Here is a 23,034-nt window from a genome sequence, read left to right as displayed (position 1 = left end):
CGAAACCGTTTTAAGGATCATTCCTATGACAAACCATGACGTTCCAAACTTGAATTTGGTTGATTTAGGCATAATATATAAAAATGATACTTAAAATGCAAGAAAAAAATGGACTTCTGTAAACGCCGTATATTGTTTGTGTAGTGATTAGGTGTAATGCGTTGGAACCGATTGAGCATGGAAGCATAGAATGCGAAAGTCTGTCTGACCTAGAGTCGGCAAGCGAAGTGCAAAATGCCTTCGGGACCAGATGTACCTACTCATGTAATGTAAGTTTGATCGTTATTCTGTTTGTTCGATTACAAGTAATGAAACCAGCCAATAAATAATAATAATGATAAATAACTGTGGTTGAAAGTGACCAATCTAAAAGTTTGATTTTCAAAGCGATTTTATTGTCTTGTAAAAAAATCTTTTTTTCGAAAATATGATCCCAGTCGGTTGCTTAGTTTTTTTAAATGAATAAGACTGTAATTAACGTTTATTTGTCGGTTGCAGGAAGGGTACTACTTTTCTGGCACCAGAACAACCACTTGCCAGAGAGACAGGGAATGGTCTGGTGGTGCTGCATTGTGTCAAAGGATCACGTGTCCTTTTTTGACCAATCCGCTTAATGGAGAACTCGTATGCACCCAAAATAACGAATACGGATCACAGTGCACCGTTACCTGTAACGTAAGTCTAATGACAAAACTTTAAAGATCCGCTTTGGTTATAAATAAACACAATAAAGTGTTACGATGCTACCAAATAAACGTAATTTTTTAATGCAACCGTTACAGAATTGTTCAGAACATTTTCAAAAATAATTCAAAATTCAACAAAGGAGGCAACTTCGATTGGTTCTGTTCACAGAACAAAAATCTCTTTGCTATTTATTTTGGTTTTTATATAGCACTAGGCATAGCAGTAAACATCCTCTGTGGGGTCATTTACATATTGTTAAAGTTCCCTCAAATAGGATTGTAAAACATGGTTCACGCAATTGCCTACTCGGCATTAAAATTTTGTACATTTGCGCACGGGAGGTAGAATTTCCCATCTCACTGTTGTCAGTCGTTTTGTGACGCGCAAGGAATCTTGTCTACATAACTTTGTTTGCTTTTCAACCTTAGGAGGGATACTTTCTGGCGTCGGGCGACGCGAGAAGGACTTGTCAAAGGAGCACAGCTTGGTCTGGAAGAGAAGCGGTTTGTCAAAGTACGTTTCGTTTCCCCTTTTTCGCTCAGATTCAATCTTTTTCAACAGTTGGTGTTTGTCTCAACACTTCTACTGTTTTAATTCAAAACGATTCAATATGTGTGTTGAATCCATTTAATACAAAGTTTGATGTTATATTCAGTTAATTAGGTTTAACACTGGAATGATCTCAGAAAATCTTTGAATAAAAAATCAGTTGTTCGTTTTAAGTTCAGGGATGATTGATGGTTTAACTTTCGCTTTGCCGTATACTGCAAATCCTCGACATACAATACATCGCCAAATGTGAAGGAAAAAGAAAAGTTTTAATTCTCATGCGGAAAGAACTATTGGGCCATACAACTATGTAAACAGGAAAATTTGCTTGCTTTACCACAAAAATTTTTTAGCGTTTACCGCGATCACATCTCGCACCGTTTTTGGGCAAAAAGCTGGTGTGCTATTACCGTGCTCATCCAAGCGGCCGCCGTTAACACCCAGTACAGATCTTCGTGTGTTGTGCATTGCCACTCAAACTGATCCTCAGATATAACAATCTTCTGTTTTCAGTTATGACGTGCGACGACCTGGTTGCTCGTGCGCACTCAACCATGACATGCACCAACGGGAACCGTTTCGGTTCGATCTGTACTTTCAAACCAGAGCTCGGCTACAGACTGCGGGGATTAAGTGTAATAAGCTGCGATGGGTCCAACGCCGACCCTCCATATCCCTACAGTAAGTTTACCGTTTTTAAACGGGAACAAATGCATCAGCGGGTCAGTTACGTTTTCATTTGGCGTATATTTCCTCTTCAAATATATGGTTAAATTTTTTTCACCAAAATTGTAATCCACGTAAAACAGTGGTTCTCAAACTTTTTTGACCGCGACCCAAATCTGAGCATTATGAACATCTCACGACCCAAGCCTCAAATATAAAAAAATGTAACAATTTCGAGGCCACGTCGTGGCCGCACTGGGTCTGCCCATGTCAAAATGGCTGCAGGTTTAACGAGTTCGATTCAACAATACTACATAACACAACACATATTGTGGCTTTGCAGCAGCAACATGATCATTGATAGAAGTGAATCCCAAATCTAAATATGTTTCCTTGTACGAATACTTACTCATCCTTAAACGGTATCTGTTACATCTCCACGTTCAGTTTCGCATGATTAACTTTTATTCCCCGTGCTATGACGTAACAATCGCTATGTGCGTAACAGTACAATTGGAAGGCTATTGTCAGTATTTTGCAATGATTAGTTCATTTTACTACAACGTGGTCGAGTGAGTGGACTTTACTACTACTACATTAAGTAAATTCGTTTGGGTAGAATTGAACCACCATAGCGCGACCCATTTTTTGACCCTGCGCGACCCACGTTTGGGTCGCGACCCATACTTTGAGAACCACTGACGTAAAATATCCTGTTTGACTTTTCTATTTTTTCATATTTATTTAAAATCGATCTGCTGTGTTTTTAGTAGCAAAATAGTCAGAAACAGTCTTAACGCATCAAGATCAACAACCTGTAGGTTTGCTCAGGGCTTTTCTGTGTAAAATCAATCATCACATTCCGGCCAGAAAACGTGCTATTGTGTGAAAGTGTATTCAACCCGAATGCGCCTTTTCGCGTATATCTGTTTTGCTCGATGGAACCAAAAAATACACAGACGAAGCACAGGCTGCTTCACCGGCTAAAGGTCACAAGTTAAATATGTCCCTCAGGCTAGACAGCGATCACTTTAACTTGTTGCTTCCGTATAATTCTCTTGGCCTACTTTGTAATACATTTATACGTGCATTTAGAAATTACAGGTTTGGCGGTGGACAAAGTTTAAACCATTGTTTAACACTGAATTTTAACATATTTTGTTACTTTAAATGTATTGGTTTAATTTAATCAACAGGAATGGAATGTCCAGTCCTCAAAACTCCACAGGACGGCTCCAAGACCTGCACAGACGAAGAATATTTTGACTCTACCTGCTCGTTTACATGTAATGTAAGTATATCAAGTCATCTGATGAAACATACCATCTTATCTACATTCCGTAAAATTTTAACGTAGCACAAGCTGCAAGTGAATTCCCGCCCATCAAAACCTGTCCATTGAGAAAATCTGACGCGATGGTCTTTGTATTAGTTTTGTGGTCATCGCCTTGTAAAATTGTAGTTTCGGTTTGTACTGCGTAAAAAATTGTTTCTTGCCTGAAATACATTTTACAATGCCACTGTATGTTTAACTCTTGTTTTGAACTTTATTTCTCCACCACATACCTAACATAATTTTGGTGTTCAAATACAGGAGGGTTTCGAATTTAGCGGGAGTGCGGAAAGAAATTGTCAGTCAAACGAGGAATGGTCGGGATTGCTTTTCACATGTACCCGTAAGTGAACCTTCAAATTATTAATTAGCATGCTATTTGTCAACATAACAGCAGCTTTGTTTTTCTCTGTCAAACTATTACCGAACAAGGATCGTTAAAATGAGAAAAAATGACTTTCTTGACTGTGTTATGTCAATGACATATAGCGTTGGTTTCGAAGTAAAACACTTTCTCAAAGTATTTATTATCGCTCCAATAAATACATCATGTTAATTATATCTTGGTGAGTTTATACCACCATATTTGTGTGATAAAAACCTAGCTATAAATAGATTTGTCATGCAACTTATTGTCACGTTTCAGTTATCAGATGCGCTGAGTTAAGCGACCCCGAATTCGGACGGGTAACTTGCAGTGCCAACAACCGATACCAGTCAGCATGCGACTTTGAATGCGATGTGAGTTTTATTATCATTATTTTCGCGCCTTGATGCGTTAGTTTTTTACACTCAAGTTTTGGCGGTTTTCATAATTATGTACAAATTTTGCCATATGATTGATACAATTCTTATCATGCAGTTTTTTGTGTCTTTGAAAACGTGTTTATCAAAACACCATCGCACTTTCGTTATACTTCGCTTTTGCTTGCCGATCGTTTAATGGACTAATTTTCTGTCAAAAGTGACGTAAAAAGTCTTTTTCCCATTTTCACACAGTATTATTTTGGTCCCGTCTGTAACAATTTCAATTCCACACCTTATCCTGTTTTGGTGCAAGACTGATACGAGCTAATGTGCTTATTACCCATTGTATCGCATGCCAATACCCCCATTACTGCAAATTTATTTTTAATACCTTGTACTTATCCGGTATTACCGAAGCCTATCCCAATATTTGTGCGTCATTCATTCCACAGAGAGGTTACACACTTCGAGGCACGTCAACCAGAGTCTGTCAGGAAAATGGCGCATGGCTAGGCTTGGCGGTCACGTGTACCCTAATCACATGTGTCGATCTTACTGCGCCCTCAAATGGCCAGATAACCTGCTCTGATGACTCTAATTTCGCTTCGGATTGCGAGTTTAGGTGCAATGTAAGTATCGTAGTTGTATGTTTGTCTGGGTGATCCAAATTTGATCGCACACTTGGTAAATCATAAATACAGTATAATGTAACAAGCCAGTTTATAAATACAGTAGTCCTTGAAACTTAAACATTCTGATATAACACAGACTGGCTACGAATTGGCGGGAAGCAGTACACGTACATGCGAAGAAAGTGGCAGTTGGAGTGGAGGCGCAGCAATTTGCATTTGTATGTCATGCTTAAACATTGTGCAAACTTTGAAAGTCAATCTTTGATTTACCAATCTTTTTCCAGTGATCGAATGCGACAACCTTCCTTCCCCGAGGAACGGACGTAAGAAATGCACTGACGACGCTAACTACGAGTCTGAATGTGTTTTCTTCTGTAACGTAAGACATTTTTGATAATTTTTTGTCAAGACATTGTATTGGCGAAACACACGCACAATAACAACATGAATTAACATACAAAGCAAATACCTGAATGGGTTGTGTAGGGGTGCGGGAAACATGGAAAACACAGAAATCGTTTCATTCATTGGTTTATACACGATGACCTCTCAGAATTGCTGGGCACAGACTTGAAAAATAATTTATTACTGCTGTCCCAGAATTTGTGTCACATGAATAAATATTTTTCAACATTTGCTATTGTGAGGATATGTCCAGTACAGTATGTTTCAAGCAATATTTATAGAATTTATCGCAGCGCGTTAAATGTTTGAAATAAAAAAATCTAGCTTAGGTTTTATTGCCGTCTTTTTTAAGTCAATCTAGAGGTTTAAAGTGGACATAAATGTGTTGTATTAAAAAAGACGTCGTTTTTATCTCGCTCGCATTTGAACATTGCAGATCGGATACGAGCTGAGGGGTTCAAAACAGCGAACCTGCCAAGAGGACACGGATTGGTCAGGAACGGAAACCACGTGCAACATGATCACGTGCCCTGACCTTCCCGACTTACCCAATGGCAGCAAAACGTAATATTTTTTCTTTACAATTCAAGCGTAATTTATTATTGTATTGCCTCTTGCATCTGTATAATTGCTGAATTGACTTACCGAGGATTTTTGGGTTCCAGTTGCGAAGATGGAAACCTCTTCGATTCGACATGTCGTTTTACATGCAATGAAGGCTTTGAAATTTCTGGCAGCACTTCCAGGGAATGTAGGGAGAACAGCCTGTGGTCTGGCGTTGCAACCTCCTGCCAATGTAAGTGTTTATTACCAATTTAATGACTAGCTTTCATTTCCAGTTGTTGTTTTACATTTTTATTTTTATTTCAGTAATTCGATGCGGGGAATTAACAGCGCCATTACATGGAAGCATCGTGTGCAGCAACCTTGACGCCTACAACTCTGAGTGTTCCTTTCAATGCCAGGTACAGTACTGCTTTTTTCTCTAATCCCGCCCGCAACACAAAAACGGTTTATTTCACGTTCTTTTTGCACCGATGCAGGAGGGATATCTACTTTACGGCAGCAACACTCGAACTTGTTCAGCTGATCATTCCTGGTCTGGCGTGGTTGTGTCATGCATACGTAAGTTCATTATACAATAACGATTTTAAATCTTTATTTATTTTCATGTATTAGGTAATGTTTTTCGATCTTTCTTACCATGCCATCATAAATTATCGCCATTTTCTTTCATTTTAAAAAAACTTGTGGCACCATCAGCTTTCTGTCAGACCTTAAACATTTTGTTGTTAATTCTTTGACAGCGTTAAACCTTACCGTAATCACCTGTGAAACGTAAATACTGGAAACAAAAAGAACTTTGGTTGTGCGCTGCAGCATGAATATTTTATTTCACTTCGCGGCGTCCGAATGTCTCACAGTTTGTGTATTAATAAAAAAAATATCTGCTTTATTTCACAGTGATAAAGTGTCCTATAATCACGTCACCCAACCACGGTTCGATAAGATGTACCGATGAAAACAACTTCTCCTCTGTCTGCGAATTCGTTTGTGCCGTAAGTGAATAACAGCACGGTAACTTTAATTTATAACTATTTTCTACTTTAAATTTCTTCGCAGATTGGTTACAATCAAAGAGGGTCAGAATCCAGAACTTGTCTGTCCAATGGAGAGTGGTCGGGCTCGAGAACGACCTGCGGAATTGTCACTTGTGAAAGTTTAGCTGTTCCCGAGAACGGTAACAAGCGGTAAGTAAAACTGATGTCGTAATGCTAACAAAATAAGACCACACTTGTGTTCAAGGGTACCTTACTTTTTTTTACATAAGGCATTAAACAATATCAATACTTGGTTTTGTTGTGACTCGGTATGTGAAATTTAACAATAAGTTTTCAACAACTCTTTCAGTAAAAACGCTTTGACTTGAGTTCATGACATGACTGCACTGTGCCCTTGAGACGTTTCTTGTTTGTTTGGACAAGAAAACTGGTTCGTTTGAGCACCGTATTTGGTGCAACATCCTGGGCTATCTGTAGCAAATCGCATTATGCCTTCTATCATGCGCAAAATCTAGCCCTGTTCTGAAATGTCAAAAGCGTAAGCAATACACAACAGACGCAGTTCTGTGAAACGTTACGAAACGCAGGTGGAGTGACATTTTCACATCGCACAGACTTTTTATCAGTCTTGGTGTGCACTTTAGTGACCTTATTTTCCTCAAAACGCCTTGCAGATGCGGCGACGGTGACAACTTCGAATCTACATGTCGATTCACCTGCGAAATTGGGTACGATCTGTTGGGCAGCAACTCGCGTACTTGTGAGGAGAATGCTGATTGGTCGGGAACGCTGACGTCATGCCAACGTGAGTCGTTAGGCATTGTTAGTATTGTTGTAAGGAAATCGAACTGCAATTTGCCACTCCCGTTTCCCATTGACGCAGTTACCCGGACCGAGATTGGTATTATGCAGTTATATGCCGCGGATATTAGGAGCTCGTTATGTGCATTAAACGTTGAACCTGCGCATTGTTGCCGACTCTAACGTTAATAGCGGTTGTTTACTTGTTATTGTCTGAGTCTAATTGCAGATGGTACATTGTATGGAGAAAGTGAATCAGTTATTTGATTTTCAAATTTTGTGCACGCAATTAGCAGATTGCCACGTACTTATTTCACATGGTTAACCAAGCAAGAATAAGCGTATGTTGTTTAAGTTAGCGCTAAACTGCTGTATATATTACAGATAATATTTATAGTCACCTTTTTGTAGTTCAATATTACTGACTTATCTAGATTAAACCAGATAATAAACTACACTTCCTACCATTTCAGTGATTAAATGTCCAGCGATGACTGCTCCTGAAAATGGCGAAGTGGATTGCTCTTCTCCCGGTGAAGACAACCAGTTTGGTGCCGATTGTCGATTCTCGTGCAACGTAAGATAAACGAGTTGTAGGTTGTAAAGTTATTAGGAATGCGCATTATGTCTGAAAATCATGACATGGTTTTCAGATATACAGTGCTGTTTAACACGACAAAATTGAATGAAATAATCAGAAAAAATGTGGATTTTTGTGTTTTACAAAAATCGCTAGTCAAGTTCGTTTAAAAACAAGTCTTAAGCCAAATTACCTTTTCTTAAACGAGCGTGATAATTTTCGACTGCGAGGAAGTAGATTGAGTGCGATGAGAGATGTACACCGTGTCGAAAAAGTTGGTGTTCGTTACGCACTTGTCAATTTGCAGAAACAACACAAAATTTGTCGACTTGGCTTCAAAACCAAGCTTCGAAAATCTTTTTCGGGGTTGCTGCACTGCAGAAATATTTATGAAGGATGCTCTGGTTATTTTTTTTAAACCTTGGTTTATTTAGTCTTTTTCCGAGCAACAACATTCTTTTGGAAGCAACTTTTTGACATTTTTAAAAAACTATGTTTTATTACATGTTATTTAATGTCAATTGAAAATCCATATTGTTTAGAAATATAAAATTTGTGTCAAACATTTTTTGCCGAAATCTTTTAAACACTAAAATGCTGATCCAGGTATCCGGTGTGGCAAAGTGCATATTTATAATTGCAGGAAGGATACGAAATGTCTGGTAGCGCAAGAAGAAGCTGTCGAATCGATAAACAGTGGTCGGGAGTTGAGACCAGATGCGAACGTACGTATATTTTTACAAAAAAATTGATTCTAAAGACGACGAAAGAAATATTGTTTTGGTTTGCAGGAATTACCTGCCCTGAACTGCGACCGCCCGTCAATGGCAAAGTGACTTGCGTTGGATACGATTATCAGTCGGACTGCATTTTCCAATGTGATGTAAGTGCTCTGTTGCTCATTTCAAAGTAGATACGGAAAATTTATGATTGGCTAAAGCATATATTTAAAAAAAAGTTTTTTATACCAAAGCGACTTATCTTGTTTTATGCTATATAAATATCTATTATTGCCAATCATAATGTATAAACGAGTAATCCGCTTCCAGCAGTTTTTATTACAAACAATCGACGTGGCGTCCTGTGTAGGACTTCGAAACGTCGATTATTTGTCGTATAAAAACCGATACAATACTCGTTTATTTTTTTACTATATGTTTATGACATTAAACCCTTTTTTTGTAAAAACATACGTATGGTAACTGACAAAAAACTACCAAACCAAGTTACTACTTTGAAAATTTACTTGTAGACCGGATTTGAACTGATTGGCTCATCGGTGCGCACGTGTCTGATCACTCATGCATGGAGCGAAATTGACGTCACGTGCAGTCTAATTCAGTGCCAAGCGCTTCCTGAGCTCGTAAATGGTGAAGTCGTCTGCAGCGATTCCTACCGCTACGGATCAAACTGCGACTTTTCCTGTGACGTAAGTTGTTTCTGGAAAGTTACACCGGCCTTCTTTACCATGGAGAGTGATTGGGTTAATGTTTGTGTGTGTTAATGTGTTTTACAGGAGGGTTACGTCATTGCTGGAAACTCGCGCAGAACTTGCCAAGAAAACAGAGCGTGGACTGGATATCAAGTTTTCTGCATATGTAGGCTTTGTTCTGTGACAAAATGAAACACTTTCACTTTATGTAACTGTAGCGTATGTGCAATCCATTTAAATACTTAGAAGTGCTCATGCCATACTTTAAAAAATATTGACTTTTTTGCACATTGGGGACTATGTATTTGTTTAAAAATTTAGATTTGATTTTAATATCTTTGCATTTGTCTTTATTCGTGGGGATGTTTCTAATAGTATTCGCTAATATTCCAATCATACGACCAAATCGTCATGATAAAAATTTACGCTGTTTCAGTAATTACTTGTGACCCACTTGTGTCGCCTAGCAACGGGAGGAAGATTTGTTCAGACGGAGACAACTATAATTCCGAATGCAACTTTAACTGTGCTGTAAGTATTGAGCATTTTTTTCCATTTTTGAGCCAACCAACCGAAAGAGTTGTTTCAACCGCAAATGTCTTGATGGAGTTATACTCCAGATCTCAAATACATGGCTGTGGTTGTTAACCTAATTCATTTTTTTCTCGTTTAACAAATTTACTATCGTAGGACAAAAACGTATGTTAAAATTTGTTGATCAAGTATCTCAACAGTTTTAGTCGATTAAAACACTTTTTTTTAACTATGCCCTTGAATATAAGTTGAATTAATTTGTTCGGAAATCTAGGACGGATATGAACTGTCTGGTTCAAAACTTCGTACCTGTCTTGCCGATGGAACGTGGACAGGAGAAGCAGCAGAGTGTCGCATGGTTACTTGCGAGGTGCTACCAATACCAGAAAATGGCGCCAAGAGGTACAAGTTGATACTGCAGATTTGCCAGATAAGCTAGTAACAGTGTTAACAGCGATTCCTTTGTGCTTTGTAGATGTGACCACGGCGCCAATTTTGACTCGGTTTGCCGCTTCACGTGTGATGTGGGTTACCGGTTGAGAGGAGCCAGGTCACGTCGCTGCACAGCAAATGGAGATTGGGCAGGAAAACTAACTACTTGTCAACGTGAGCAAAATGTTGATGAATACAGCTGTTAAAAAGATTTGCCACAATGCTTATGTCCAACTTAAACAATAAAATCCGCTTTGATTTCGTGCTCAAAAACAGCGCCTGTTTGTTGTACCGACTTGGAGGGTCACATGACAAAAAAATTGTTTTTTGCTTTTTTTCTGGAAAATTGTAAATTTGGTAAAAGTGGGTATGCATCCTACGGCACTGTACAGGTTCTAATCTAAAAACTTTGCAAATATATACACAGACCTTTTCTTGTGCCATTTTTAGCTCAATTAAAAATGCATTTGGAAATGAACTAACACGAATTACTCATGTACATTTGAAATGCAGTAAAAAGGTGCGGTGTGTTGGATTCCATTGAATACGGGTCAGTCGATTGCACAGACGGAGATGCGTACGGGTCTGAATGCGTATTTACCTGCCAACTTGGCTACAACTTGTTGGGATCATCGACCCGTGAATGTCAGGACGACCAGGCTTGGTCGGGAAATCAACCAAGATGCCAGCGTAAGTTTGATTTTTGACTACAACTGAAAATAACCATTTTGCAATGTTATTTGGCAATATAACGTTGTGTCGTCGAATATTTTTTAAGTGAAGTCAGTGAACGACACATTGACTAAAAACACATTCCAACAAAACTTGTTCAATCTTAGACTGATGTACATTGTAAGGCTGGATTTGTAGCTTACCACAGCCCCCTCCATTTTTTCGTGTCTGTTGTTTCCAGTTACGTTGATAAGAGAGTGTCACCTCACGTTGTGAGCTTATCACTAAATCTTTTGCCTTTTTTGCCTCTTGTTGCACTTTTATTGGCTTTTTTTCTTTTGGTTACAATGCCCCTTGACAAAGACATGCTTTTTTGTAACTAGTATTGTTTTCAAAGCTTAAAATCTTATTTACGCCTTATGTAAAGTCGACATTTTAGACTTTTTTAATGCATTGAGAAAAAACGTCCCGCTATCTTACAGTAATCAGATGCGGAGAACTGGATTCCATCGAAAACGGCGAAGTTTCTTGCACCAATGGGGATGCCGTGTTTTCTGAGTGTTCTTACACTTGCAATGAAGGGTATGAATTGAAGGGATTGAGGGAAGGCGACCGTCGCATTTGCGGTCTTACTGAGCTGTGGTCACGAAAAGAACCTTCGTGTAAAAGTAAGAGCTAAAGATATTCACTATAGTGTTGATGAAGATACAGTTATGCTTTTTGATATAGAGTAACACCTGTATGTTTTACTCTATGAATTTAAATTTTAAAATTTAGGGTGAAAAAAACATTTGTGTGGCAATTTTTTATTTTATCTTTGCGACTGTTATTGCTAAAACTGAACATAACGGCGCTTTTTTGTACTTTATCAAAAACTAATTATTTTGCAGTGATATTCTGTGCTGCTCCAACACCGCCTCCAAACGCAAAATGGGTTTGTGATGACGAAATCATCTTCAATGCCGTTTGTAATCTGGTGGCAGACAAGGGGTTTGAAATTGTAACTGACGGACCCAGAACATTTGTGTGCGGTCAAGAGCGACTTGGACCGTTGAATTTCGAAATAAGTCGTGAGTAACTTATATGCACGTAATTATTCAGTGGTTTCTTTAAACTGTAAAGAAACAACACAGCAATGTGTAGTCAAGTGTATTTCTATTGCATAGAAGCTTAAATTATTTTATTGTTGAGGAGACTGCTTTAACGGGGTACATTTGATAATATATTTCCCAGTGATTTGTTTGACATGGACATTAAGTCGCTTTGTATATGACATTTATCTTTCACTTTCTGCATTCTGTATAAATAACAACGCATTTTTGTTTCAGCAATGGACTGTGTCATATTGGACGAGCCCGACAATGGATCAATGAAATGCACCGACTTTTACCAGCTCAACTCACGATGTTCATTCCGGTGCAACGTACGTGTTACCCTCCCAAACTCAAACGTTTTTAAGTTGACAGTGATATAAACTTTGCAATACAAACTTTAAAACAGAAGGCGTTTTACTATAATTATTACCATAGACCAGTGGTTCTCAACTTTTATCGTCGAATTCCTTTGTATACAATCGGAAGCATTCTGATTCCGCCCCAAAAGACTCCATAGTGGGCCTAAACTTACGAAAAAACGCATTTCCACTCACTTGATAGAATAACATACTGTTTTTTATAGTCTGGTTACGAATTGATTGGAGCAGATGAGTTGATTTGTCAGAGTGCTGAGCCGACCTTTGATGAAAATGGTGTCACTTTTGGCGAAAACAATGAAGGGGTGTTTAGTGATGTTTCGTGGTCCAATGTTCCTCCAACCTGCTCATGTATGTAATAAATATATACTTGTGACAATATTGAACGGTATACCTTTGTCATTAACGATGGCAACGGAAAACGGATACATACATAAACTAACCAAATTAATCCTAATAACTCATGCTTTTATTTGTGTCTGTTTTAAAATGAGTTTTGATACCTCAAACGAATCTCGTAATTGAAAGTAGTGGTTCACTCGGTGCGTTGGTTGCCGCTGCAGCTTGAGTAACGTTTTTTAACATTCTATTTTACACTTTTATTAGTAGATTTTTATGCATATTGTCTTCATTTATTTTTTATGAATCTTTCTGCTTGTTCGTATCTACGAACGATGCTGTAATAGCGAAATATATATATCTTTAAAACCAAAGGGTGAACGAAAATGTGTTTTTTTTCTGAACTTACATCTCAAACTTACATCTTTTTTCAATTCGCAGTGATAGAATGTGCCGAAATCGTGGCACCTGACAACGGCCAGATGACATGTTCTAGGAACTTCTTGCTCGGCTCCCAATGTTCGATCGCGTGTGATCGCGGGTTTGAGCTCATTGGAAGCGATAGTCGAGTTTGTGAATCCAACAGAAGATGGGACAATGCAAAACCATTGTGTATAGGTGAATTACCGCTTGTTAGGCCGACAATTGCACGTTTAATAATTAGGTAATAAAGGTGATGTTTAAACGTTACCTATGAAGTAGCGTTCCTGTTTCAATTCTAATTTTTCCCCCAATTTTTTTTCAATAGGTGATTGTATTTTTAACGTCTATGACTGTATTAAATACTGCGTGATTGATCAACAACATGCTATAAACATGAAATATGCTTTCAAATATGAGAGAGCTTCTAACCTAAGAACTCACATAAGCTATTACCGCTTGGTGGCGTACAGAGCAATCGCGAATATTCAAAAACAATTAGGGGTTGCTATTAGGGTTACTCTGGGTTAGGGTAAGGTATTCAAAAATATAACAATAAAATACCTCATAAACTTAGTTCTTAACCTCATATTTAGTTCCTAACCCATTTCAGTATCGCTGTTTATTGAAATAATTGTGCTCTATACGCCACCTATCGGTAGGTAGCAAGCTCTGTCTGTTGTAAATTCATGTGTTAGCGCCAACTGTGATAACATGCAAAAATATTTGTACGCGCGGCAACAGTAAACTTATTTATTGAATTGTTACGTTGCGCAGGTATCTCCTGTGGAGCATTAACGGAGCCTGAAAATGGACGATTTGAATGCAGCGAAGGTGACAATTACAACTCAGTATGCCAGTTCAGATGTGACGCGGGATATAGATTGCGCGGTTCTTCCACCAGAACCTGTCTGGACAGTCGTACCTGGAGCGGATTTGAAGCCTCCTGCATAAGTAAGTTTCTTGTTGCTTCCGCTAAAACTTTTAGCCATAATCACTGCGAGCGGTATACTTTTTTTTATTGTAGTTGGCAAATCAGTCTGTTTTAAAGTGTAAGAGCGATTCCGTACCTTATAAACACGTAACGCGATTCAAACTAATTCAAATACATACATTCGTGGTATTTGCACAGTTTCGTGGACAGAAAGCAATATGCAAGATTTAAAACGTCAAGTATACGGCACAATTGTTGTTCCTTTGATACAGCATGACAGAAACAAGTTGTTTACCGCCAAACCAAACCAATATAAGTTAAGCTTAATTTGCCGGGTGCAACAACTACTCAACAGTTTGCTAAGTTTGAAATCAACTTTTATTATTTCAGTGATCCGATGTGGTCCACTAGAGGCGCCCCAGTTCGGCAGCATTGATTGCACTGCGGGTGATATGTTCGGTGCTGTATGCGAGATCTCATGCAATGTCGGATTCACACTGGTTGGTGTTGAGTCGAGGACATGCACTGCGTCTGGAGTTTGGAGTGACGTGCAGCCACAGTGCACACGTAACAAACATATAATATAATATAACCGTCAACCGTCAACTTAATTTGTGTATTTTCAACGCCATGTTTTCTGCACTTAGGCATTTGTGTGACTCCAATTTCACACTACTTTCCACAAAAATCACCTCATGCCCATGGCCTAATATGGCCACAAACTTTAAGAGACCGAAAATCTTTCTTTTGTATAACTAATGTAGACCAAAAAATACATAATTTGACAATTCAGATGTTTTATCCTGGGCACTTACGGAAACCAGTGAACTAAACAAAACAAGTTACTTTTGGAATTATGTTAGATATTGGTTGATAATATACATTTTGTTTGATCTAAAAACATCACATATAATAAGCAGGCTGACATTGAAGTTTACTGTTTTTGTCCAGCGATCGTCTGTCCAAGAATATTCGATCCAGCAAATGGAGTGACAACATGCAGCAACTTCAACAGTTTTAATTCGATCTGCAGGATTAGCTGCGATGACGGTGAGTCAACATTAACTTCAATAATAATTAGGCAATTCATTCAGAAAGTAAAACTAACAATGCATTCTGAATTTATCAGAATGTTTGCCATTGTACCGAAACAATTCTTACAAAAACTAAATTATTTGCATAGCCATCACAATATTTACTACTTTATTGCGAAGGTTATGAACTGGTTGGGTCAAATAGCAGAGTGTGTGGAGCTGATGGACGGTTTAATGGCATCGAAGCAGTTTGTGAACGTAAGTTGTTTCAACTTCATTAAACATGAAACCGGAAGTAAAACCGGATTTTCGCGTGTGTTTCTAAATGAACCATCAAAATGAATTAAATTGCGTCGACCGGGAGTCGAACCCGGAACTAGTGCTTGGAAGGCACCAATGCTAACCGTTACACCAGTGGTTCTCAAACTTTTTTGTGTTGCGACGCCTCTGGAAAAGTTTTTTGGACTTGCGACGCACCAGCAAATAAAAGGTAATACGGAAACTTATTTTTAAAGTCGTGTTTATTGATACAACAACAAAAAGTCACAAAACGTAACTATTCTGCGACGCCCTTGGAAATATGAAATGACGCACAGTTTCAGAACTACTGCGTTACACCATCGACGCGTTGCATTAATCCCGATTTTTGCAAGTGTAGTTCCTTTGTTTCGAACTAAATGAACAAAGCAAATGAATTAAAATTGCGTCGACCGGGAGTCGAACCCGGAACTAGTGCTTGGAAGGCACCAATGCTAACCGTTACACCATCGACGCGTTGTATCAATCCCGAATTTTTGCCTGTGTAGTTTCTTTGTTTCCAACTGAATGAGCAAAGCAAATGAATTAAAATTGCGTCGACCGGGAGTCGAACCCGGAACTAGTGCTTGGAAGGCACCAATGCTAACCGTTACACCATCGACGCGTTGTATCAATCCCGATTTTTGCGTGTGTAGTTTCTTTGTTTCCAACTAAATGAGCAAACCAAATGAATTAAAATTGCGTCGACCGAGAGTCGAACCCGGAACTAGTGCTTGGAAGGCACCAATGCTAACCGTTACACCATCGACTCGTTGTATCAATCCCGAATTTTGCGTGTGTAGTTTCTTTGTTTCCAACTAAATGAGCAAAGCGAATGAATTAAAATTGCGTCGACCGGGAGTCGAACCCGGAACTAGTGCTTGGAAGGCACCAATGCTAACCGTTACACCATCGACGCGTTGTATCAATCCCGAATTTTGCGTGTGTAGTTTCTTTGTTTCCAACTAAATGAGCAAAGCAAATGAATTAAAATTGCGTCGACCGGGAGTCGAACCCGGAACTAGTGCTTGGAAGGCACCAATGCTAACCGTTACACCAGTGGTTCTCAAACTTTTTTTTGTTGCGACGCCTGTGGAAAAGTTTTCTGGACTTGCGACGCACCAGCAAATAAAAGTGAATGAGGAAACTTATCAATAAACAGTTAATTTAAATCTATTATACAGCACTTAGAGAACAATTTTAGGCGAACTGTTTTTCGACAAAGTTATAAAACTGCACTCAACACTTTCAGTGCACCCGGCAATCACGTGCGGGCTTTTGTTAATTGTTTCAATTATTGCGCACAATTGCATTGTCTTGTCTGCTGCAAGGCCTCAACAGCATCAATAATGAATTACAATGAAAGTAATGTTTCAACTTACGCACAATATAAACTGATGCACAAAAATTTACTGCTGCAACTCATACACAATAACTACTTTAAACTTTGCTAACAATTATACGTTATACCTACCTCAAGCCTTTGCTAGAAAAGTCGCCTTTGTTACATTGTTATGAAGCAAGACTCCGTTCACATAATCAAGTTTAATGCCCGCCAAGCGTCGCCCCAGACACGCGCCTGTCACGCACTTGCTGCTTGTACTGTTTGGTCTCGACGTACATTGACGGACAGCCACATTTTTGCTCAAAAACTTTTGAGGTAAATTTACGTCAATCCGCACTCTGCGCAAAAAGCATTTGGACGTAGATATACGTCAACCGCACTGAAACCTCATTTTTTATGAGATAAACTGAGTTCAGCCACGAAACGGAAATATTCTGCGACGCCCTTGGAAAATTATAACGACGCACCAGGGCGTCGCGACGCACAGTTTGAGAACCACTGCGTTACACCATCGACGCGTTGTATCAATCCCGAATTTTGCCTGTGTAGTTTCTTTGTTTCCAACTAAATGAGCAAACCAAATGAATTAAAATTGCGTCGACCGGGAGTCGAACCCGGAACTAGTGCTTGGAAGGCACCAATGCTAACCGTTACACCATCGACGCGTTGTATCAATCCCGAATTTTGCGTGTGTAGTTTCTTTGTTTCCAACTAAATGAACAAACCAAATGAATTAAAATTGCGTCGACCGGGAGTCGAACCCGGAACTAGTGCTTGGAAGGCACCAATGCTAACCGTTACACCATCGACGCGTTGTATCAATCCCGATTTTTGCGTGTGTAGTTTCTTTGTTTTCAACTAAATGAGCAAACCAAATGAATTAAAATTGCGTCGACCGGGAGTCGAACCCGGAACTAGTGCTTGGAAGGCACCAATGCTAACCGTTACACCATCGACGCGTTGTATCAATCCCGAATTTTGCGTGTGTAGTTTCTTTGTTTCCAACTAAATGAGCAAAGCAAATGAATTAAAATTGCGTCGACCGGGAGTCGAACCCGGAACCAGTGCTTGGAAGGCACCAATGCTAACCGTTACACCATCGACGCGTCGTATCAATCCCGAATTTTGCGTGTGTAGTTTCTTTGTTTCCAACTAAATGAGCAAACCAAACGAATTAAAATTGCGTCGACCGGGAGTCGAACCCGGAACTAGTGCTTGGAAGGCACCAATGCTAACCGTTACACCATCGACGCGTTGTATCAATCCCGAATTTTGCGTGTGTAGTTTCTTTGTTTCCAACTAAATGAGCAAACCAAATGAATTAAAATTGCGTCGACCGGGAGTCGAACCCGGAACTAGTGCTTGGAAGGCACCAATGCTAACCGTTACACCATCGACGCGTTGTATCAATCCCGATTTTTGCGTGTGTAGTTTCTTTGTTTTCAACTAAATGAGCAAACCAAATGAATTAAAATTGCGTCGACCGGGAGGCGAACCCGGAACTAGTGCTTGGAAGGCACCAATACTAACCGTTACACCATCGACGCGTTGTATTAATCCCGAATTTTGCGTGTGTAGTTTCTTTGTTTCCAACTAAATGAGCAAAGCAAATGAATTAAAATTGCGTCGACCGGGAGTCGAACCCGGAACTAGTGCTTGGAAGGCACCAATGCTAACCGTTACACCATCGACGCGTTGTATCAATCCCGAATTTTGCGTGTGTAGTTTCTTTGTTTCCAACTAAATGAACAAAGCAAATGAATTAAAATTGCGTCGACCAGGAGTCGAACCCGGAACTAGTGCTTGGAAGGCACCAATGCTAACCGTTACACCATCGACGCGTTGTATCAATCCCGAATTTTGCGTGTGTAGTTTCTTTGCTTCCAACTAAATGAGCAAACCAAATGAATTAAAATTGCGTCGACCGGGAGTCGAACCCGGAACTAGTGCTTGGAAGGCACCAATGCTAACCGTTACACCATCGACGCGTTGTATCAATCCCGAATTTTGCGTGTGTAGTTTCTTTGTTTCCAACTAAATGAGCAAAGCAAATGAATCAAAATTGCGTCGACCGGGAGTCGAACCCGGAACTAGTGCTTGGAAGGCACCAATGCTAACCGTTACACCATCGACGCGTTGTATCAATCCCGAATTTTGCGTGTGTAGTTTCTTTGTTTCCAACTAAATGAGCAAAGCAAATGAATTAAAATTGCGTCGACCGGGAGTCGAACCCGGAACTAGTGCTTGGAAGGCACCAATGCTAACCGTTACACCATCGACGCGTTGTATCAATCCCGAATTTTGCGTGTGTAGTTTCTTTGTTTCCAACTAAATGAGCAAAGCAAATGAATTAAAATTGCGTCGACCGGGAGTCGAACCCGGAACTAGTGCTTGGAAGGCACCAATGCTAACCGTTACACCATCGACGCGTTGTATCAATCCCGAATTTTGCGTGTGTAGTTTCTTTGTTTCCAACTAAATGAACAAAGCAAATGAATTAAAATTGCGTCGACCGGGAGTCGAACCCGGAACTAGTGCTTGGAAGGCACCAATGCTAACCGTTACACCATCGACGCGTTGTATCAATCCCGAATTTTGCGTGTGTAGTTTCTTTGTTTCCAACTAAATGAGCAAAGCAAATGAATTAAAATTGCGTCGACCGGGAGTCGAACCCGGAACTAGTGCTTGGAAGGCACCAATGCTAACCGTTACACCATCGACGCGTTGTATCAATTCTAATTTTTGCAAGTGCAGTTCCTTTGTTTCCAACTAAATGAACAAACCAAATGAATTAAAATTGCGTCGACCGGGAATCGAACCCGGAACTAGTGCTTGGAAGGCACCAATGCTAACCGTTACACCATCGACGCGTTGTATCAATCGCGAATTTTGCGTGTGTTGTTTCTTTGTTTCCAACTAAATGAGCAAACCAAATGAATTAAAATTGCGTCGACCGGGAGTCGAACCCGGAACTAGTGCTTGGAAGGCACCAATGCTAACCGTTACACCATCGACGCGTTGTATCAATCGCGAATTTTGCGTGTGTAGTTCCTTTGTTTCCAACTAAATGAACAAACCAAATGAATTTAAATTGCGTCGACCGGGAGTCGAACCCGGAACTAGTGCTTGGAAGGCACCAATGCTAACCGTTACACCATCGACGCGATGTATCAATCCCAATTTTTGCGTGTGTAGTTCCTTTGTTTCCAACTAAATGAACAAAGCAAATGAATTAAAATTGCGTCGACCGGGAGTCGAGCCCGCAACTAGTGCTTGGAAGGCACCAATGCTAACCGTTACACCATCGACGCGTTGAATCAATCCCGAATTTTGCGTGTGTAGTTTCTTTGTTTCCAACTAAATGAACAAGCCATAAGAATTAAAATTGCGTCGACCGGGAGTCGAACCCGGAACTAGTGCTTGGAAGGCACCAATGCTAACCGTTACACCATCGACTCGTTGTATTAATCCCGAATTTTGCGTGTGTAGTTTCTTTGTTTCCAACTAAATGAACAAAGCAAATGAATTAAAATTGCGTCGACCGGGAGTCGAACCCGGAACTAGTGCTTGGAAGGCACCAATGCTAACCGTTACACCATCGACGCGTTGTATCAATCCCGAATTTTGCGTGTGTAGTTTCTTTGTTTCCAACCATATGAACAAAGTAAATGAATTAAAATTGCGTCGACCGGGAGTCGAACCCGGAACTAGTGCTTGGAAGGCACCAATGCTAACCGTTACACCATCGACGCGTCGTATCAATCCCAATTTTTTCAAGTGCAGTTCCTTGGTTTCAAACTAAATGAACAAACCAAATGAATTAAAATTGCGTCGACCGGGAGTCGAACCCGGAACTAGTGCTTGGAAGGCACCAATGCTAACCGTTACACCATCGACGCGCTGTATCAATCCCGAATTTTGCGTGCGTGGTTTATTTCTTTCCAACTAAATGAGCAAAGCAAATGAATTTAAATTTCGTCGACCGGGAGTCGAACCCGGAACTAGTGCTTGGAAGACACCAATGCTAACCGTTACACCATCGACGCGTTGTATCAATCCCGAATTTTGCGTGTGTAGTTTCTTTGTTTCCAACTAAATGAGCAAAGCAAATGAATTAAAATTGCGTCGACCGGGAGTCGAACCCGGAACTAGTGCTTGGAAGGCACCAATGCTAACCGTTACACCACACTAGAAAAGCCGGTGTGTTGTAACAACACGCCAATTTTGAAGCCGTATACAACACGCGACACACCAAGCCGTGTTGTCAGGTGGTGTGTTGTTTGGAGGTGTGTTGTTCAACGACACGCCTGCCGTGTTGTTTGAAGCTGCAGTTTTGCGACACACCTGGTGTGTTGTTTGAACACACTCATACAACACGCGTGTTGCGTGTTGTTTAGAGCTATAAAGCATGACACACCAAATACCGTTTTGTATTTTATTGTAAACAGTACCGTATACCAACGAAATAGCGCATTTATCGAAGAAACAGAACATAACGTTTAACAGAACAAACGAAACAAAGTTATGGCATGAATGTAACGGTGGGGGGAAAACACAGGTAAAAAATACACACAAAACAAAAGTTCAACTGCATGTCAGATGCTATATAATTGTAATGTACTCAACAAGGCATATGTCATATGCATAGTCATGGCATGTTCAATATCACTACAATAAAAATAACAAGTATTACAATAAAAAATCGAAACCAAAAGAAAACCTGTTCACTTCATTTTTATTGACAACAACACTTGGATAACCAGGCGATGTTGCAAACTGGTCCTGTAAAGTAAATAACCAGTTATTAAACAATTACTGCCAGTTAATGTGATTGTAATAGTTAAGGTTACATGAAATCAAAGTTTGTTGGAGTTACTAATGTATCTAATCAAAATACCTGTGTTTCAAAGATGATAACATTTCTTTTTTGTAGCAATTTCCTTTCACAAACAAGCAGCAGCATATGATTATCCAAAGGTTCCCCTATGGCACTTTTGAGAACATGAGTTACGTTTACCATCTGCAAAACAGTAAACACCATATATATTCAAAATATGCTGGAGAAAGAGGCCGATTACTTAAAAGGCAATTAAACTCACACCAAACGTCCCTTAAGATTTCTGGTAGCAAGTGATATTGAATGTCCCTTAATGTTGATTGTCTAAAAACAAGTAATGTATATAAAGCAATGTATAATGTATAAGTAATGTATCCATCAACAAGAACACTATGATAATATGCTATTGCATAATGAAAAAAGATGTATTTTCTCAAATGTAACTATCTCATACATGTTTACTTGTTTGCAACTCAGCCATAAAGATTTGGTTTAATGCCTACCACATGCTGCCTTTGTAACAGAATTAATTCCATCAAAGAATTCCCTTGGTTGTTCAATAATCCATGTTATGCACAGTAAGGCCAGATGCATCATTAGGTTTTGTACAGGACTCTGCAACAAATTATACACTTGAAATACGTAATCATTAAGCAGAAAGTTCTGTTATAAAGGAATTGATATTGTGGAAAGTTAAATTCTTTACCGCTTTCAAGCACTTACCAACAGAACTGTAATAATTTGGCAAAAAATGCAAATAGAGGTCACTTGAATGCATGTTTTGTATGTCTTTTACTTGATAGAGATACCAAATTGTCAAGAAAACCACTTCACTCAGTCATTTGGTAACAGGCTAGCCTAATACAAAAAACAAGCCATTACAACATGCACAAACATATGTTTTATACATGCACAAGTTACAAATGTATGTAAAATTGTAAATATACCAACCTTTCATGAGATTTGCACCACCATCCTGTTCACATTGTCCAAAAGTCTTGAATACATTAAAACTTGTCAATTAATACTCAATTAACTCCTATTAGCCTTGATATTAAGTCTCTTAACAACTTACTTACTTTAAGTCAATCAAGTAAAAAAAGAACTTTGCAGCCGTTTCGTGCGTTCCCGCCGTTACGGTTGAGTGATTTCAAAGTCAAAAGGAAAGAAGGAAAGCAACAAAACAACACGGCGGCGTGTTGTTCTGTGTTTCTGGACTTGAAACGGATCACCTTGACCTTGAATCGACACACCTGGCGTGTTGTTCGTCCCGTGCGGCGTGTCGTTAAGCGAATACACATCGATTATCGCGGTAGCAACACACC

The 23,034-nt window shown here is 39.5% G+C and overlaps 1 protein-coding gene and 23 non-coding genes across 24 annotated transcripts in view; 1 reads left to right on the top strand and 23 right to left on the bottom strand.

The window, feature by feature from the left end:
* The window catches only part of LOC145229560 (complement receptor type 1-like), a 105,739-nt gene that overhangs the window by 21,686 nt on the left and 61,019 nt on the right, over positions 1-23,034 (top strand). The window contains exons 19-51 of the mRNA XM_080094914.1: positions 145-269; positions 499-675; positions 1,116-1,200; positions 1,750-1,917; positions 3,099-3,193; positions 3,497-3,578; positions 3,882-3,976; positions 4,435-4,611; positions 5,456-5,583; positions 5,685-5,815; positions 5,890-5,984; positions 6,063-6,144; positions 6,484-6,578; positions 6,643-6,770; positions 7,256-7,386; positions 7,856-7,959; positions 8,606-8,687; positions 8,754-8,845; positions 9,215-9,391; positions 9,479-9,547; positions 9,770-9,925; positions 10,203-10,330; positions 10,404-10,561; positions 10,868-11,050; positions 11,515-11,700; positions 11,923-12,102; positions 12,361-12,455; positions 12,710-12,854; positions 13,284-13,460; positions 14,040-14,216; positions 14,587-14,763; positions 15,148-15,246; positions 15,411-15,488. Of these exons, the coding sequence (XP_079951040.1) occupies positions 145-269; positions 499-675; positions 1,116-1,200; positions 1,750-1,917; positions 3,099-3,193; positions 3,497-3,578; positions 3,882-3,976; positions 4,435-4,611; positions 5,456-5,583; positions 5,685-5,815; positions 5,890-5,984; positions 6,063-6,144; positions 6,484-6,578; positions 6,643-6,770; positions 7,256-7,386; positions 7,856-7,959; positions 8,606-8,687; positions 8,754-8,845; positions 9,215-9,391; positions 9,479-9,547; positions 9,770-9,925; positions 10,203-10,330; positions 10,404-10,561; positions 10,868-11,050; positions 11,515-11,700; positions 11,923-12,102; positions 12,361-12,455; positions 12,710-12,854; positions 13,284-13,460; positions 14,040-14,216; positions 14,587-14,763; positions 15,148-15,246; positions 15,411-15,488 (4,257 nt within the window). The remainder of the gene's footprint in view (positions 1-144; positions 270-498; positions 676-1,115; positions 1,201-1,749; positions 1,918-3,098; positions 3,194-3,496; positions 3,579-3,881; positions 3,977-4,434; positions 4,612-5,455; positions 5,584-5,684; positions 5,816-5,889; positions 5,985-6,062; positions 6,145-6,483; positions 6,579-6,642; positions 6,771-7,255; positions 7,387-7,855; positions 7,960-8,605; positions 8,688-8,753; positions 8,846-9,214; positions 9,392-9,478; positions 9,548-9,769; positions 9,926-10,202; positions 10,331-10,403; positions 10,562-10,867; positions 11,051-11,514; positions 11,701-11,922; positions 12,103-12,360; positions 12,456-12,709; positions 12,855-13,283; positions 13,461-14,039; positions 14,217-14,586; positions 14,764-15,147; positions 15,247-15,410; positions 15,489-23,034) is intronic.
* Positions 15,933-16,004, bottom strand: Trnag-ucc (transfer RNA glycine (anticodon UCC)). The gene has a single exon. It is a non-coding gene; the product is annotated as a tRNA-Gly (tRNA).
* On the bottom strand, positions 16,081-16,152 carry Trnag-ucc (transfer RNA glycine (anticodon UCC)). Its single transcript has one exon. It is a non-coding gene; the product is annotated as a tRNA-Gly (tRNA).
* Trnag-ucc (transfer RNA glycine (anticodon UCC)) lies at positions 16,375-16,446 on the bottom strand. The gene has a single exon. It is a non-coding gene; the product is annotated as a tRNA-Gly (tRNA).
* On the bottom strand, positions 17,466-17,537 carry Trnag-ucc (transfer RNA glycine (anticodon UCC)). The gene has a single exon. It is a non-coding gene; the product is annotated as a tRNA-Gly (tRNA).
* Positions 17,613-17,684, bottom strand: Trnag-ucc (transfer RNA glycine (anticodon UCC)). Its single transcript has one exon. It is a non-coding gene; the product is annotated as a tRNA-Gly (tRNA).
* Positions 17,760-17,831, bottom strand: Trnag-ucc (transfer RNA glycine (anticodon UCC)). The gene has a single exon. It is a non-coding gene; the product is annotated as a tRNA-Gly (tRNA).
* Positions 17,907-17,978, bottom strand: Trnag-ucc (transfer RNA glycine (anticodon UCC)). Its single transcript has one exon. It is a non-coding gene; the product is annotated as a tRNA-Gly (tRNA).
* Positions 18,054-18,125, bottom strand: Trnag-ucc (transfer RNA glycine (anticodon UCC)). Its single transcript has one exon. It is a non-coding gene; the product is annotated as a tRNA-Gly (tRNA).
* On the bottom strand, positions 18,201-18,272 carry Trnag-ucc (transfer RNA glycine (anticodon UCC)). The gene has a single exon. It is a non-coding gene; the product is annotated as a tRNA-Gly (tRNA).
* Trnag-ucc (transfer RNA glycine (anticodon UCC)) lies at positions 18,495-18,566 on the bottom strand. Its single transcript has one exon. It is a non-coding gene; the product is annotated as a tRNA-Gly (tRNA).
* On the bottom strand, positions 18,642-18,713 carry Trnag-ucc (transfer RNA glycine (anticodon UCC)). The gene has a single exon. It is a non-coding gene; the product is annotated as a tRNA-Gly (tRNA).
* Trnag-ucc (transfer RNA glycine (anticodon UCC)) lies at positions 18,789-18,860 on the bottom strand. Its single transcript has one exon. It is a non-coding gene; the product is annotated as a tRNA-Gly (tRNA).
* On the bottom strand, positions 18,936-19,007 carry Trnag-ucc (transfer RNA glycine (anticodon UCC)). The gene has a single exon. It is a non-coding gene; the product is annotated as a tRNA-Gly (tRNA).
* Trnag-ucc (transfer RNA glycine (anticodon UCC)) lies at positions 19,083-19,154 on the bottom strand. Its single transcript has one exon. It is a non-coding gene; the product is annotated as a tRNA-Gly (tRNA).
* On the bottom strand, positions 19,230-19,301 carry Trnag-ucc (transfer RNA glycine (anticodon UCC)). Its single transcript has one exon. It is a non-coding gene; the product is annotated as a tRNA-Gly (tRNA).
* Trnag-ucc (transfer RNA glycine (anticodon UCC)) lies at positions 19,377-19,448 on the bottom strand. Its single transcript has one exon. It is a non-coding gene; the product is annotated as a tRNA-Gly (tRNA).
* Trnag-ucc (transfer RNA glycine (anticodon UCC)) lies at positions 19,524-19,595 on the bottom strand. The gene has a single exon. It is a non-coding gene; the product is annotated as a tRNA-Gly (tRNA).
* Positions 19,671-19,742, bottom strand: Trnag-ucc (transfer RNA glycine (anticodon UCC)). Its single transcript has one exon. It is a non-coding gene; the product is annotated as a tRNA-Gly (tRNA).
* Trnag-ucc (transfer RNA glycine (anticodon UCC)) lies at positions 19,818-19,889 on the bottom strand. The gene has a single exon. It is a non-coding gene; the product is annotated as a tRNA-Gly (tRNA).
* On the bottom strand, positions 19,965-20,036 carry Trnag-ucc (transfer RNA glycine (anticodon UCC)). The gene has a single exon. It is a non-coding gene; the product is annotated as a tRNA-Gly (tRNA).
* On the bottom strand, positions 20,406-20,477 carry Trnag-ucc (transfer RNA glycine (anticodon UCC)). The gene has a single exon. It is a non-coding gene; the product is annotated as a tRNA-Gly (tRNA).
* Trnag-ucc (transfer RNA glycine (anticodon UCC)) lies at positions 20,553-20,624 on the bottom strand. Its single transcript has one exon. It is a non-coding gene; the product is annotated as a tRNA-Gly (tRNA).
* Trnag-ucc (transfer RNA glycine (anticodon UCC)) lies at positions 20,700-20,771 on the bottom strand. Its single transcript has one exon. It is a non-coding gene; the product is annotated as a tRNA-Gly (tRNA).

This window comes from Phallusia mammillata, chromosome 5, assembly GCF_965637545.1.
Source record: "Phallusia mammillata chromosome 5, kaPhaMamm4.hap1.1, whole genome shotgun sequence".
Taxonomy (NCBI): Eukaryota; Metazoa; Chordata; class Ascidiacea; order Phlebobranchia; family Ascidiidae; genus Phallusia; species Phallusia mammillata.
The sequence above is the reverse complement of the archived record's forward strand: the minus strand, read 5'-3'. Positions and strand labels throughout refer to the sequence as shown.